Genomic DNA, 17,969 nt, shown 5'->3' on the forward strand with positions numbered 1-17,969 from the left:
TAAAGCTTTAATTTACGATAATTTGTAACGTCGATGATCTTATTTATTTAGCTAATCCATATTGTTTTTGCAATAACATACAGTTTTGTAAACAATTGCAAATGATTGTATGCGTTGGGCCACCAGTTTTTAGTTATCCGCTTGGTATACCAAGCGGATAACTCCTTGTAATTGTATGAGATCAATATTTTTTTTCTGTATTATTAGTTATCCGCTTAGTAGCGGATAACTCCTTGTAATCGTCCTGTTACTTTTTTTTTTTTTTTTTTTTTTTCTTATTTCTTTCTCCCTCATTTTTGTGTCTCACGTATCTCAAAAACTTGTAAACATAACATTTCATAACTTTGTCAACATATGGGCATTTACGTGAAGTTGTGCACCTCCTATTTTTGAATGACGTCATAGTTGCGCAACGTGACTTACGCGCAATTTTATGAATTTCAATGATTGATCATAGATTAAAAACCAAAAGTCATTTAGTATTGACACTTTGACAAAATTTAAGTCATATCAGGGGCAAACTTTCTACGGATTAAAAATGGCATGTTTCACAAGAAGTTACGCGCGCACGCGCATTTAAAATTTCAAAATGCGCAAAATTAATTTCTAATCAACTTTTTATGCGTTTCTTGTCATTTTGAGCATGTCAAAAATTCCCACGGGCGCGCAATTTTTTACGCACGCGGTGCGCTCGTAGCGTTAAAAACATATTTTTTTCTCTTGAATTATATTTTTCAAGCCTTTACTAGTAATTTTGAAAACAATTTAGACCTTTTCCAGTTTAAATAACGCCATACTAACACGTTGAATTAGACAATTTGTGCGCATTTTTTATGAAAAAGCTTAAAAAATCGTCAAAATTATGTCTCTTTTTAAACAGTCATAGTTTCTAAAGTAAACCGTGAACCGTTTATTTTTATTACAAAATCTAGAAGTTGATGAGTTGTAGATATCGGATCATGCATCGATAAGGCTAAAAAAACATTGTGACGTCATCGTATGGCCACACGAATGTAAAATATAGGATTTTTGTCTCTTTCGTTATTGCTCATCACATTCAATGGAGCGCATCACGCTTATCTGTATTCCTTTTTCTCCTACATTTATATATTGTGTAGGTCAATCAACTTTCTTTAGCATGAGATAAAAATATTTTAATTTTTATGACGTCATCATGCCTAAAAATTTTAATTACGTGGGTCATTAATTTTATCTTTACAGTAAATTTTAATCTGTAATAGCTCGTAAGAATAAAATGTGATAATCACGATTAAAACGTTTTCTGGAAGCTATTGGATTGTAGATACGAATTCATGTAAACATTTTGCCAATCGGATGTTGTGACGTCATCATATGGCCAGTTGAATAAAAAAAGTCGTATTTTCATATTTTGCGTAATAGTTCATCACATTTAAAAGGGTGCGCATCTATATTTTACGTATTCAAATTTCTTCTACACGTTAATATGTTGTTCCTGAGATAATTTTCTTCTGAAATTGCTATCTAAGTGTTTCATTTTGATACCGTCGCCATGTTAAAAATTTGAATAAATGGCGGGTCCCGTAATTTCACCTATTCTACACTGTATGTAATATGTATACAGATTATACTGTTTGCATGTATATACTATATGACACAAAATTGACAGAATTTAGCACTAACAGCATATCATATTTTTCAGTTCTTGTCATAATGCCATAATCTTTATCTGTGTGCAATATTCCAACGTATTACGTGCACATGGCGTTTGTCGTGGTGCGGATAACTAACTCGTCAAAGTGACGAGTTTCATGTCTAGTTCTTCTTTCCTTCCTTCCTTTTTGTGAGTCGTGTTCCTCTAAAATGTGTAAACATAACATTTCATAACTTTGACAACATATGGGCATTTACGTGAAGTTGTGCACCTCCTATTTTTGAATGACGTCATAGTTGCGCAACGTGACTTATGCGCAATTTTATGAATTTCAATGATTGATCATAGATTAAAAACCAAAAGTCATTTAGTATTGACACTTTGACAAAATTTAAGTCATATCAGGGGCAAACTTTCTACGGATTAAAAATGGCATGTTTGACAAGAAGTTACGCGCGCACGCGCATTTAAAATTTCAAAATGCGCAAAATTAATTTCTAATCAACTTTTTACGCGTTTCTTGTCATTTTGAGCATGTCAAAAATTCCCACGGGCGCGCAATTTTTTATGCGCGCGGTGCGCACATAGCGTTAAAAACATATTTTTTTCTCTTGAATTATATTTTTCAAGCCTTTCCCAGTGATTTTGAAAACAATTTAGACCTTTTCCAGTTTAAATAACGCCATACGAACACGTTGAATTAGACAATTCGTGCGCGTTTTTTATGAAAAAGCTTAAAAAATCGTCAAAATTATGTCTTTTTTTAAACAGTCATAGTTTCTAAAGTAAACCGTTAACCGTTTATTTTTATTACAAAATCTAGAAGTTGATGAGTTGTAGATATCGGATCATGCATCAATAAGGCTAAAAAAACATTGTGACGTCATCGTATGGCCACACGAATGTAAAATATAGGATTTTTGTCTCTTTCGTTATTGCTCATCACATTCAATGGAGCGCATCGCGCTTATCTGTATTCCTTTTTCTCCTACATTTATATATTGTGTAGGTCAATCAACTTTCTTTAGCATGAGATAAAAATATTTTAATTTTTATGACGTCATCATGCCTAAAAATTTTAATTACGTGGGTCATTAATTTCATCTTTACAGTAAATTTTAATCTGTAATAGCTCGTAAGAATAAAATGTGATAATCACGATTAAAACGTTTTCTGGAAGCTATTGGATTGTAGATACGAATTCATGTAAACATTTTGCCAATCGGATGTTGTGACGTCATCATATGGCCAGTTGAATAAAAAAAGTCGTATTTTCATATTTTGCGTAATAGTTCATCACATTTAAAAGGGTGCGCATCTATATTTTACGTATTCAAATTTCTTCTACACGTTAATATGTTGTTCCTGAGATAATTTCCTTCTGAAATTGCTATCTAAGTGTTTCATTTTGATACCGTCGCCATGTTAAAAATTGGAATAAATGGCGGGTCCCGTAATTTCACCTATTCTACACTGTATGTAATATGTATACAGCTTATACTGTTTGCATGTATATACTATATGACACAAAATTCAGCACTAACAGCATGTCATATTCTTCAGTTCTTGTCATAATGCCATAATCTTTATCTGTGTGCAATATTCCAACGTATGACGTGCACGTGGCGTTTGTCGTGGTGCGGATAACTAACTCGTCAAAGTGACGAGTTTCATGTCTAGTCTAAGTTTAAGTTCATCAACAGAAGTGAAATCATCTGCAATTAAGCAGAAGGTTTCGAGCTTCTCAATCTCATTTGTGCGACTTTTTCTCACAGATTTCCTCATCTTTACCATTTAAAGATGTATTGTTACTGTTTGTTGAATATGCCATTTTAATGTCACATAATAGTTATACCATTTAAAATACATTAAATAATAAATAAATTCTGACCTTTTGTTAAAGAGTTAAAATTTAATATCAGTTTTTGATGAATTAAGCGTTTGAACCCAGCTATAAACTTTACAATTATTTTTTTATTGGTAAGTGAAAAGGAGTAAAGATATTTATTTAAATAAAATAACTATCTTTGTTACAACTATTTGAATAAAATCAAACTTTTTACAATTCTTAATATTTTCTGTGCAACTTTGCTAACAAATTTAATTTTCTTTCTTTATAGTGTAACCCAGGAATTGGAACGAATATCTTTTATAAGTTACTTTATGATAAGCCTCAGATGTTGATGCTGTTGTCGGGGTGTAGCAGTGTGTCCACACCTGTGGCAGAAGCAGCACGCCTCTGGAACCTAATTGTTGTAAGTAGTTGTTTTTACACTTTGCTTATTCCTGTATAATTATTGTTTTAATATAATTATATTATTTCATGTATTCGTCTCAGTAACACAAGTACAGTACAATGGTACAATAATAACAGAGAAACATGAGACAGGGAAAACCAAAAATGAACTAAATCACTGATGAGTGGGAACCCTTAAACATACACAAATTACAGATAATAATAAATGTTTTTTTCAAAAAGTCTTATTTATGTACAGAAATCCTATATACTAGCTTATGTCATTATTTACTTCTTCCTAAGTTTGTGTTTTACCCAGTCTAGCTAGAGGCTTTTATCAAAATCGAAGAAAAAAATAGAATGACCTATGGCAAAAAATCTCAACAGCGTACGATTCTGAAGGGGCATGGTAAAATGTCACAACCCACAAAAAACTATCGTAATGTAGGCGGAAGTATGCACTGTAAGAGCGCCCTCTGGTCGTATTTTTATCTCCCACTCATATTTCGATATAAAGATCATACCGCAAAACCTCGAAAAGATGCCCATCCTTTTATCAAGATTACTTTAGCAAAACAAAGAGGGGGGACTTCTTTTCGAGGTTTTACGGTAGTTGGTTTGTCTATTTTACCATAAGCAAGTAAACTTGCTTCTGAAGAAGCTGTCCAATCAGGACAGCGAAACTGTCAAGGTTAGTTTACATACTAATTGTTGGTTTGGAAAAAAGAAAATTTCTAATAACTTATTACTACAAACTATAGATTAACATTTTCAATCAGGTAAACTTGTAATTTATATGCATAATTACTAAGATGTGTTTCAAGTATGAGTTAAAGAAAAGATTCATAAGACTTTTCAAGCAACTTTTCTACCACAAAACCTTGCAGTGTAACTATCAGCAACTATTTTGTTTTTTTTTCTAACATTTTGGATATTCTGGATGTTTCTTGACCTTTGGTTCTTGACCTTTTGGCCAAATGTTAGTTGGTTCATCAACACATAAAATGAACATCTTGAATTTAGAAGCTTTGTGTGGAATTATTGAACATTGTCATTTTAAATGTAGTTTGGTATGTAAAGTTAAGTCGTAATGTTAGAAAAGGATTATTTTAATTATTGCCCAACATATAAACACATTATCGTTAAACCCAGTAACTATACTGTTAATGTTAACATCAAAGGCAACAGACAATCCATGGTAAGCATAAAGGGCCTGTTTTTTACCAAATTGTGGAAATAAATTACTTTCTTGGCAGCAAATGTGTACTCAAACAAAAATACCGTTTTTTATTAGCAGATTAAAAAACACGGCGAAATGTCATTGTGGTGATAACTGTTAAAAGTGGTGTTGAATGTAATTACACCCTTTTAAAATATCCATCGTAGAATTCGTTCAATCATGAAAAATGTACTAGGGTTTTATTCATAGCACTTTATTGTTAGTCTAGAGGCATACATCGGTCCAGTCCATATCGCATTATAAAGTTTGATAGGAAAAGTTTGGTGAACTTTTAGCAATCTGAAAATAATATAAAATACCGTTGTTAACATTTTATTTTAAAACATGCTATATCCACGAGGCAATAATCAACACGCTAAAACAAATGTTGGATGTAAAACAAATACATGTACGTGTTTCCAAGGTCGTTCATACAATTGACAGATTTAGAACATGTCATTGCCTACCAATGAATACATCGTGCCCTTTTGTTTTTTCATTTGATTTTACTAATAGTTTAAAGATTTCTCGTAATGCTTTACAATTAATGTTTGTTCAAGCCAAATGGTTTGGAAAAAAAGTGATTTTAGATGTCGTCACAGATGATTTAAGAGTTATAGCTGAAAGCACACAGCAGGAACACATAGGAGACATGTTAATGTCGCAGTTACTCTTCAAGATAACAGATAAAAGTTGTAATTAACTATGCACTCATGCTTGCTAGCGTATATAATTTATATTTTATCTTCAGGTTGTAGCTATCTTCACTAAGACAAATTTATTAGGGAAAAAGTAAATAAAAATATCATTAATCTGGCGATAAAAAGTTCGTCACTAAGAAAAATTGAGTATACAGAAGTGAATATGAAACAATCTTAGAGGTTATCTATTTGTGTTTTTTGACTTTGTAATTTAATTGTCGCATACCTTTATTATTATAGTTTAAAGTATAATTTCAATTGCTGACCAAATTCAGTCACTGTCTAATACCCTGCTGACTTAATGAGCGAGATAGCAACCAACCAGGAAAACATTAGCTCTGTCTACACTATCAAACTAGTTTGACAAAAAAATGTGATGTGCCCAAATATGGTAGTGATATGCCCAAATATCGTAGTGATATGACATCATCATGTCCATATATGGGCACATCACATTTTTTGTCACATAATATTTGAAAGTGTAGACAGAACTTTACACAGAGCTGTTTACTTTCCAAACAGGCCTGTCTTGACTTGATTCTGAATGAATTCTGCATCTCTCAAGTGGGTGCATCAGCAACGTGGGTACATTTATAATCTGTTTATATTGGTTTTGAATTCAATTCTGCGTTTTGGGATATGACCTAATTTCTTTAACTCTAGGAGTAGGCCTAAAACTAGTATAGTAAAACATGCAAACAGCTTAAACTGTTAAAATCATTAAATTTATTGAAAACTGGTTAATAGCATCACTGAAAGTATACATGCCCTATTTTTTCAGATATAAACTATGCAACTTTTTGTTATACATTCCCCAAGATATAATAATCTTTAATTGTACGATTTCTTCAATGCATTTAGTCAATTACTATAGCTGATTTTATTATATCATCGAACACACTGTTCAGTGATGAATTTATGTTTGTGTGAAATGTAAAACATATAATACTTAAATTATATAATAAATGAATTATTTGAATTCATAGCTAGTGAGTATGTATTTATGCTCCTGTAATTTCATTATAAAGGGAAATAATAGTGATTTTATAGTACAACTTAAGTGCCATGTAATATAAAGTTGTAATGGAATGTACAATATATATACAATATAACACAAAGCAGAGAGAAAACTTGACTGCTAATAATTGAACACAGCTCATACGAATTAGTCTATCATGTATCTTACGGTTATACCATGTTTTTGATATAAAAATATCCAAAGACGAGGCACTCTTTACCAGTAAAGTGCCAAAGCTCTTGTCAAAAAATGTGAGATTTAAGAACAGTCTCAAAATTGATGAATGGTGTATAAGTATTGATTTTTAGAGATATTTTTGCACTTTGAATTTTGAAGGTGAAGAAAATTTGGTCAACATCTAGAAAACAGAGTATTTTACACAGGTCACAAATTTGATATAATCCGTATATGACTAAAATGATTATTTAATTTATTTTAATATTAAATAAAAATGTACTACATTGATTAAAAAACATCTTTACCCTGACCTAGTTTCTACCATTTTTCATAAACTAAAAACATTTTCCTAATTTGGTGTTGCGCTGTAAATTAGTGTCGCCTTCATTTTCCATCAGACTGATTGTGTGTTATTTTTAATTTAGTTGACAAACTCTTTGGAATTTGCAAAGAAGAGTTTGTGGTTTTCTTCAACATGAGGAAGCTGATTATTTTCAACAGATCTACTGTAGTTCAAAAGATATAGTTCTGTAAAAGTATGCACTATTGTCAACAGATCTGGTTCTGTAAAGTACACATTATTGTCAACAGATTTGGTTCTGTAAAGTATGCATTATTGTCAACAGATCTGGTTCTGTAAAGTATGCATTATGGTCGATAGATCTAGTTCTGTAAAGTACACATTTGTCAACTGTAGATCTGGTTCTCTAAAGTATGCATTGTGATCAACAGATCTAGTTCTGTAAAGTACACAGATGTCAACAGTTCTATTTCTGTAAAGTACACATTATTGTCAACAAATCTAGTTCTGTAAAGGGCACATTATTGTCAACAAATATAGTTCTGTAAAATACACATTAACATTGTCAACTTTTTAAACTACATATCATTGTAAACAGATCTTGAGTAAAGTACACATTATTGTCACAGTGAAATTACATAAATTATAAATATAGAATAAGAAATTAAAGAGAATGAATTTTTAGGATTTTATAGCATCAAATGCACTATAGTTGCAGAGCGTGTTATGTTTGAAAATTGGTCAAATTCCAAAAAAGAGCATTCTGAAAGTGGAACTATTTGCAATAATAGATAAATTCCTATCAAAAAGAAAGGTGTACCAACAACTATTTTGTTTATATTTTGTTCATATCATATCTAGTTATGAGATTATTTGCAAACAGATCAGAAAATTTTTGAAAGCAAGATTTATCTTTGTGTGTGTACTTTTATGTTTATTTTAACAAATTTTATACCATGCCCTTGATGAAAATCTCTGCAATGGAGGTGTTTTGGGGCAATCAAAGGCTTTTGTTTTTCGGTCTTCTGCCTTTTTTTATACCTTAATGAAATTATCTTTAACTATATCAAAGAAGAAATTACTTGAAATGTAATAAAATGAAGTTAATTTAGCCTGATTATTCATCTATGAAGTCTGGCATTCATGGATGTAATAATACAGGTTTATGAATTAATATCAGATTTTGAAATGATCAATATTAATAATGAAATAATGAGTTTGAGAGCATCATTATGTAAATGAATAATTGAATGTTGATGTAAATGAATCTTCATTAACGTATGGATTGGTAAGTTACTCAGAAGACTGTAAATGATTTATAAATTAAATTTCACAATCGGGAATAAAGAATCATTAATTGAAAAGAGTTGTTTTTGAAACTTTAAATTGAATAGATTGGACGCTTGTTGATGGTAACCTAATTAACGATTTACTTTAGTTCCATCGTTTGGTGGTACAGGTAAAGCGGTAGCTTGCGAATGTGTTACAACAGCAGGTTGCGTTTGTGCGGATCAACTGTCTCACCTTGGTGATGAGTTCCAATCTAGTTTTCAAAACTTTTATGGAATCTGAATTTCAAAGTGCACTTTTCTTGTCTTTGCTCGATTTTCTTTAAAATCTCAATGTTATTGCTAAAATAATTCTCTTTAATATTTCTATTCTTTCAATTTAAATAAAAATGAATCATGTAACATCACCTTTTTCTTCAGTGGCATAAAAATGTTAATAGACCAATTTCAGGTCAATAACACAATTTCCTTGCATGTATATCAACGTGCATATTACATTGTCAACTACTGAACTCATCCCGGTGATGTTTAAATTGTTGATGTGGATTTATTTCCATTTGATGTTCAAATAATTTGCCCATTCTTTATGTTTCATTTAATTTAATTTACTTATTTGACCAACAAGCCATAATGTACAGAGATGAATTGGTCACTACTAATGTTGAATCATATGGCTATAAACCTCTGGTTTTCCTTTCTTTTGATTATCAAAGTCTGTTTTGTTTTATTTTTAGTGATATTGACTGATTTACAAATGGATTTACAAGTACCAAAAGCAAACGAACAGTTGAATAGAATATTTATTTCCTTTACATTCAATCTTATTGTTAGATTAAAGTGGATTTAACCACTAAAACATAGTTATAGTAGTTGGGTGTGAACCATCATCTATTACAATAATGGCCGTATTAGACTTCGCGTTATAGTAGTTGGGTGTGAACCATCATCGATCACAATAATGACCGGATTAGACTTTTAAAGTAGTAGCAGTAACTTCTGATTACTTTCAAAATTTGCCCTAGGAATTTTACATTATTCATCAAGATATTTGTGAAAGTCATTGTTAAAATACAGTATTAATTAGCATGAATGTTTATTGTGATTGATGAAATTTAATTTGAAATTCACCTGAAGATTATTTTGTCGGTTTACTAGTAAAGAGAAATGCAAATAGTATATCAATAATAATATATTTATATACTTTTTGCATTTCTCTTATATTATGGTGTATGTTTATGGATTTTTTGAAAATGTCAATTCTGTCAATTCTTTAAGATGTGGTATATCTCGTATAGAAAACTTTAGAAAAATGCTATCGTATATCTAGTGTTTTATTTATATCCTTGAAATTGAGAAACTCTTTCGCATGGGAGGGGCCACTCATTCAAATATTTAAATACAGTTTAAAGACATAGATACAATTACAATATTACTTCGAATATAGTGATTTTACTTTTTAAAAGACATTTAACAGAGAAAACCGTCATCTGACAGACAATGGAGCTTGAGTTTACCATATTTTTTCTTTTCTTTTTCTTTTTCAGGTAAATATATTTTGTCAAAGTAAATAACTATTAAAATTGTTAAATCTTAAGGCATGAAAATGCTAAATTTTTATTATAAAAGTTGAATTATGATAGTAGGGCCTAACATATTCTACAGTATGTATCACATATAATTTAATAAGTTGTATATAATAATGTAAAGTTAAGTCAATGACTTTTCTAATGTTGAAATAACTTTGTATGTTTCAAAGGTCAACATAGTATTATTTACATTAGTAGAAATGAATAATTTAATGAACTGTGCATTAATGTTTATTTATTTTATCCAAAATGAATCGTTATATAGCTATTAGACATGAACATGAATACAGTATATTTAACCAAAGGCAAAAGAAAACAACTGCGTGTTATGTTTGCCATAGATTGATTGAGATATCTTCAAATGTCTTAATTACATGTACTATTACAACTATTAGCAAACATAAAACCAATATGTGATAGCAACATTGTTGGGTGTGTTCCAACATGATGTTACGTGTCTTTCAACACGTTGCGTGTCCTCCAACGCACACCGCCGCGTGTTCCCCAACACACCGTGACATGTTTTCAAGCACGCCGTTGATTCTTTTAACAAATGCCATTGTATTATGTTTCATTCAATATCTGTTTATGATCGTGTAGTGTTGTATTGTTAGTTAAGAAAAAAAAAATCTGAAGTTTGTCGAAAGTTTCATGAGTAAATTAAATATAGAAATAGGTCCAACATCAAAAGAACCTGATCATTCTTCTTGACCACTTTACAGTAAAAATTTACTTCAAATTAACTTAATAAACCAGGTTTATAAATTTGTATTACTATTATAATAAAGATAGATTCATAGCTGCATACTATTTTTTCCTCAAATTTATTAAACAATCCTTTGTAGTGGAGCTGTAGCTTAGTGGTTAACATGCTTGCCTTCCAATCCTAATGTGCTGGGTTCAATCCTGACCTATAGTAGTGCCAGGGTTGAAACTCATGACTCTTTCAACTCCACTCCCTAAGCTTCAAATGAGACTTATTAGTTTATAGGCACAGTAAATTGTAAAATAATTTATCTTTCCTGTAATTGGTGAGTTACTGTTGGATGCGGGTTACTCGCTGTTGGATGCGTATGATATTAAAAAAAAAAATTGTACAAATTAGTTGCATACACAACCTTCCTCACTTTCAGCCACTTTATACAATTTTACTACTGTGTTGCTAATAATGGATCACACATGGTAGGCATGATCTAATATAGGATTTGATTGAGATTGTGTGTTTCTTAATTGGATTTTACCTTTTCAATTTTGAAACTATTATCCATATTTACTGGAACATGATATTAAACAATTATATTTCTGTCGTCTGCTTCAGTATCATATGTTGCTTTTATATTGATGGACTATTATGGAAAGCAATCTCTGCCAAAATATACAAATACAATTACAAACATGCAATACAAACATGTACAGAGACAAGGTGAGAGCTGCTAAAAATACAAGTACAAACAACTTTTACACACTTTCTTTTTACAGACACATAATGTGTATATATATATATATCTTTATGCCTCATAGGTAGAATTTCTGTTTCTGCATATGTGTTGTGTATGTGTACTATACATATTTTGTGGTGTGTTTTTGTTGTCCTTTCCTGCTAGTATGTTGCAAATTTCTACAAATATTGTATAAAGTAAAATCCCTCCTTTGAGATATACCTATTCAGGAAGACATCTACTAGGTTAAACATGGAATACACCTGTTAGGAGGTCCACTTTGTTTGTCCTCAAAGGTATGTTGCACCTTAATATGGATTCTACTGTACAGTAATTGTATTTTTGGCTGCGAATGCTTTCCATAGACACCCAAATTCAGGTGTCCTTAAACAAGCTATGTTTGCAGTAACTTGTAAAAAATACTGTACATTTTAAAAGAAAACATTTACAAGCCAGATATTGGTTTTAATTTACATTTCATGATACTGTATTTGACTCTATGCTGCTTTATATACATATTCAATAACTGAAAGGTAAAACTGGAATTTCAATTTGAATATGAAATAAATCCCTTGATATTTCTAACAGTTGAGTTTGGTAACGCTGAGCTGGTTGAAATGCAAATTTAACAACGATAAAGTTCCTTTGTATTGGTTTTTATAGCTATTACTGATACTTTAACTCTCAAGAGACGCTTGCAATAATACAAATCTGCTTTTGTTGATTGAGGTCTCACTTCCTGATTGCTTTCTGTATTCATTGCTATGAAACGTGAAACAATACATCTAGGTATCATTTCAAACTATTCCTAGCACAATGTAAAGCTTTACACTATCAAACTAGTTTGACAAAAAAGTGTTATTACATCTAGGTATCATTTCAAGCTAAAGCATTCCTAGCACAATTATCAAACTAGTGTGATGTGCCCAAATATGGTAGTGATGTTTCCAAATATGTAGTGATGTGCTCAAATGTGGTAGTGATGTGCCCAAATATGATAGTGGTATGACATCATCATGTCCATATATGGGCACATCACATGTTGTTGTCACATAAAGCTTGATAGTGTAAACAGATCTTTATAATTATACTAGAGGATTATTGTGTAACCCTATAATAATATGAAATCATGTCTCCAGCTTACACACATATTCATAAGTCAATAAAGGATATAATGATATCATGCAAAAAAGAAACTTGATCTTGACTTAAACCTACTTGATTGATGATAGATATACAATTGTCTTTTAAAATATCTATTCTACATAATAAAACTGCAGATTTTTACTCTGTTTAGCAATGTAGTATAGATAGGAGTATTAGAGAAGGAGGACCAAAGCGTGCCATTCCTTTTTGAAAGATTTCTCCTCATTGTCCCCCCCCCTTTTTTAAAAATAAATTATAAGTATATTTATAGAGTTAAACAACAACATTTAGCTGAATTTATTCATTAAAAAAAAATTAATCAAGTCCAGAAAATATTTGGAACTGAAATATCTTTATTGTAACATTTTTACATCATTAAGGCAACATTCCTCCGTTTCTGAATGTATTTACTAATATAATGCTATTTCCCATTAATGAATCAAGTTGTTTTTTTCAAATACAGTAGCCTTTTACAATTGTCTTTATTGATATGAATTGAATTGCGTGTCAGACATTGGATTTCATTAATAATGACATCTTAGTCTTTGTCACTTATATTCAAATGACCTTTAATATCTGTAATCTGCAGTTTTTAACACAGGATCATCTTCTGATTAATGAAATTTGCGAAACCGGCAACAGCCCTCAAGATCCATAACCAGATAGATTATAGGCACGTACGACGTCCATATGCGGACAGATTTCAAAAACTCGTAAAATATTTCAACCTCAACAATCAATGGTAATCAAATTGCATCAAACATGAACCAGCTTAGCTGACAATCAGCTCACAGCCTTCAAAACAATACAACTTAAAATATTATCTGAAAATCAATTCTTCTATGAAGCTGAACTCGTAATCTGATTAGTAGGTCTACTTAAAGTCTTAATTGGATTGCCATTATAAATTGATGTATTATGCTTGCGTTAAAGAAGATGTGATTAATTACTCGCTAACATTCTTATCAATGACATTGTTAAATACAGTCATAGTATCATTTGTTTTTTATTTGTTAAGTTTATTGACCCAACAAAGTGTCCCCTTAACAGAGTTGTTTCTGAATAGGTGTTTCCCTGACTGCCGTAGCATGTATTTAAAGCAGTTTTCATTATTAAATCTAATTTATAGTAGAGGGGGATAAGACAATAAGGAGCTTTCGCTGGACCACGTAAACATTAACATTTAACGGATGACATTCTACTCATTTGCATAACAACGTAGTTCAGCAAACAGTTAACGTACTTGTTCGTTTTGATTTTGGGAAAGGTAGAATGCGTTAAAGTTAATGTTTACATGCTCCTCCGAAAGCTCCCTCATGTGTCCTCACATTTCTCAGGCCTACTTCTAGTACAGAAACAACATTCTGTGTGAAATGATAGCAATCAATAATTTGACATGTTTAATTGTAGCAACATACATAAATGGTAAAATATATATGTGAAATAGATTTTTTTCTAATTTGTCAGGCCAACTTGTCGTGTGTGCAACCTCCTTTTGACATGTTTATCATATCATATATCAGTGTGAACAGGCCTCAATCCAGTTCTGAACCACTATAAATGAGTATACATTTATAGACCTACAGATTTTACATAAATTGGAAACATGAAAACCTCAATTAAAGTCGTGTAAGATGGATCTGTGCTCATATATCCTTAATTTGAAATTCAGAAAAACATTTATCTATCATCCAATAAATTATTTATTAAATATTCTTCAATTAGTAACTATATGATGATTTTCATTTTAAGATGGATTCTTTTTTCTGATGCATAGAAATAACTGATTAAATAATATAATGCACAATACTTGGCTGTAGAAAAGGCATAGGGGGATGTCCCCACAAATGTTTAAAATTGCAAAAATTAAGAACATCAGGTTAGCTAAACTATTTATATTTTAACAATGTTTAGGATCCCAGGCCCCTTATTTCAAAATGCTGTATGGAACAAATTTTGAATAACCTTGAAATAATTTCATTTGAATCCTAATATATAGGGGTGAATTGTCTTTCTTGTTGATCCAATTATTACGATTTAAATACAAATTAAAAATGTAATTACTGCAAGGTTTCCCAAACGTTCCATAGTAAGTTTTTAAATTTGTAATTACCTATCGTTATAATTGGATCAACATACTCCTATATAAATTTTGAATAGCTAAAAATACAATAGGTTTTGTATACTGCAGATTTAACACTTTGGTTTCCACTTGGACAAAACTAGAAGTACTGTAAGTACAAGCAATCAAAATAGATCACCTAAGCTGTCGCTTGATCATCTCACTTTAGTTTGGTGTATTTTGTCGTGTTATGTCCAAGTGGAATGCAGGTGCAAGGCAAAATAAAGTTTGACGATGTCCGCTTCCTGACTTTATGAATAAAAGTAGGCCTATTTACTGTATACGAAGAATATAAAACTAGTTTAGTTATTCTAGTAGAGTTAATGTTTCATTTTTCTGTGTAATGATGATATTCATTTGCATTTGAAAATACCAGCCTAGATATCCTGCTGATAGTTACGGAAATAAATGAGTTTTTCTACAAACTCTTACGGTTTATAACAACAGGATATGGTAACTTTTCTCCTGTGAATAAAAACAATTTAGAGATATTGGTCCCAAGAGTTAGGCGCTTGTACAATCTGAATTAGTTAGAAGATACGAATTATGAGTTGCTGATGCTGAAGCTTAGTTTCGGATTTATGAGAGTTTTAATGGTGGCTAAGGAATATTCCACAATATATGGTCAATGGCTTTTAAGTATTGACGGATGTCTTTGTACACATTGCAAAATCTTCAATTGTAATGTAAATGCTTCCCTTTGTGTTTGAACTTTAAGGATATTTATTTTAATTCTGGTCTGTACGTCAGAGTAAGGCATCGACATCTGACCAATCAATATTGAACATCTGGCAAAACTTCTGACCAATCAGCTTAGCTTCCTGATGCAACCTAGTTTGTATTCGTCGTGATATTGATGCATATGCGAAAATGAAAGAAAGAAAGAAAAAAATTCTCTTCTTTGTATTCAATGTTGATTGTATTTTGATGCTATAATCAATATTTTCATATTATAGCTACTGACAATCTATCAACTTAATTGGCAATCTAGAAACCCATTTGCTGCTACTACAGAAAAAAAATCTTAAAGTAATATTGTAATATTCTTTTAAAACTACACAAGCAAGGTGTAAACAATTTCCATAAAATCATCTACTTTGTATTATTATTACTTTGGCCTAATACAAGGTTGCTAATTCAATGCATACGCTTTCAAGTATACTGTAATAGGTTGTTACTATATTTATATCAATTGTACTAACTACATGTTTACAGTCTATCCAAATGAGGTTGATAAAAGGTCATTTTCATGATGCCGATTTAGATGTTTTTTAAAAAATTATAGCAATTCGGACGAAGGTACTCTCCTTTTAGAAAATGGACTGATGAAGATGATTGTATTGTTCAATAAAGTTCTTAACATATTGTAGTTTAAAAGTAACTGTAAGATATAAGTCCACGATACCAGCAGCAATTAAATGGAACATTCAAGAAATTTGTTGGATTTTAAAATAATAATTTAGTTATGTTTTGTAGATAAAAGAAGATAATAACAAGAGCGATCAGAGATTTTTAACCTCCACCAGGAGTAAAAAAAAGATTAACAATTGTGATAAAAAGATCCATCTTGTAAATTTGACATATGGCCTAAAATTAGTAAAATAATAAAAAAAAAAAGTCAATCAATTTGCTTTTGTTAAATGGTTTATTGTATCTCATCATTATGTTGAATGTTGGGTCCAAGTTACCTGAATAAAAATGTGAATAAATTGTATTATTATTTCCACAGGTCTCATATGGTTCAAGTTCTCCAGCGTTGTCTAACCGTCAAAGATTCCCGACATTTTTCCGAACTCATCCTTCAGCAACCCTCAACAATCCTGCAAGAATCAAATTGTGTCAAGAGTTTAATTGGAAGAAAATAGCAGTATTACAAGAAACCCAAGAGGTTTTTACTTCAGTAAGGAACCATGTCAAAACTATTTTACTGCAGCTACCCCAGTAATATAATCAGTTTTGTTTTTCTTGAATATATTAATGCAATTATTTAGCTAGCCTTTTTTTTTGGCCCACACACTATTTGTTTCAGTGACTGCCTCATATACTTTAAACAAACTAAAGTTTGGTTCTCACAGGTAGAAATAAACATAAGTACAGTACAATAAAAGTGAGTTGACCAATCACAAGTAACAGTTTAGAGAATACATCACACTGTGATTGGTCAAGTTGGAACCAAGTTGAAGTAGTAAAACAATATAGTTATTGCAGTAACTGTAGAAGTAGAATAATTGATATCTAATCTCAAATCATCTACAAAATTGCTTTACTAATGTAAAACAACTGTTAATGGTTGATATAAATTGGTTTTTTTTCAACTTTTAGTATATGTTAATGGTTGATATAGGAATGTGAACATACATTTTTGGTGGTAATAGAAAGAAAAATTGTTGAACAATTGATTTTTTTCAACTTTTAGTATTATATTTTTTCTTTATTGGCATTTTAAAGTCATTTGTAGATAATCATTTCCCAATACTCAAGTTAAAAAAAACCCAAAACATTTATTATCTTTCAATGATCAAACAAATATTACCTACATTATTTTTAGTATAAACTGCATATGCCATTAAATGAAGGAATATATTGTTATTATGTCTCATTTTATCTGGGTATATTACAAACTCTTATTACTGCAAATAGCTCTTAAAAAGTATGTCACAAATGCACATGAAAATGTTATATATTATGTATAAAAAGTATATTTGTTTCGTCTTTCTCTTTTATAACAAAAGCAAGTCAAAGCTGACTTCTATGTACAACATTGTTCTTTGTGTTTTATATTGTAACCTATCAAGCAGACAAATTTCAAGCCATGTTTCATGATCTTTAATAAGGGAATATAATAATTGCCTCTTTTAAAGAAATCTTTAGTTGAGATGTCTTCAGTTGGAGGTGGGATGGTCTTAGTTTGAGTAGTCTTTAGTTGGAGATGTCTTCAGTTGGAGGTGGGATGGTCTTAGTTTGAGTGGTCTTCAGTTGGAGGTGGGGCAGTCTTTAGTTTGATGGGTCTTTAGTTGGAGGTGGAGTGGTCTTTAGTTTAAGTGGTCTTCAGTTGAAGATGTCTTCAGTTAGAATGGTCTGAAATTATTTAGAAGAATCTAT

General features: G+C 30.9%; 1 protein-coding gene across 1 annotated transcript in view; it reads left to right on the forward strand.

Moving 5' to 3' along the window:
• LOC144838846 (gamma-aminobutyric acid type B receptor subunit 1-like) overlaps positions 1-17,969 on the forward strand; it is a 71,911-nt gene that overhangs the window by 41,753 nt on the left and 12,189 nt on the right. The window contains exons 2-3 of the mRNA XM_078694354.1: positions 3,754-3,888; positions 16,597-16,767. Coding sequence (XP_078550480.1) covers positions 3,754-3,888; positions 16,597-16,767 — 306 coding nt within the window. The remainder of the gene's footprint in view (positions 1-3,753; positions 3,889-16,596; positions 16,768-17,969) is intronic.

This window comes from Antedon bifida, chromosome 3, assembly GCF_963402885.1.
Source record: "Antedon bifida chromosome 3, ecAntBifi1.1, whole genome shotgun sequence".
NCBI classification, from domain to species: domain Eukaryota; kingdom Metazoa; phylum Echinodermata; class Crinoidea; order Comatulida; family Antedonidae; genus Antedon; species Antedon bifida.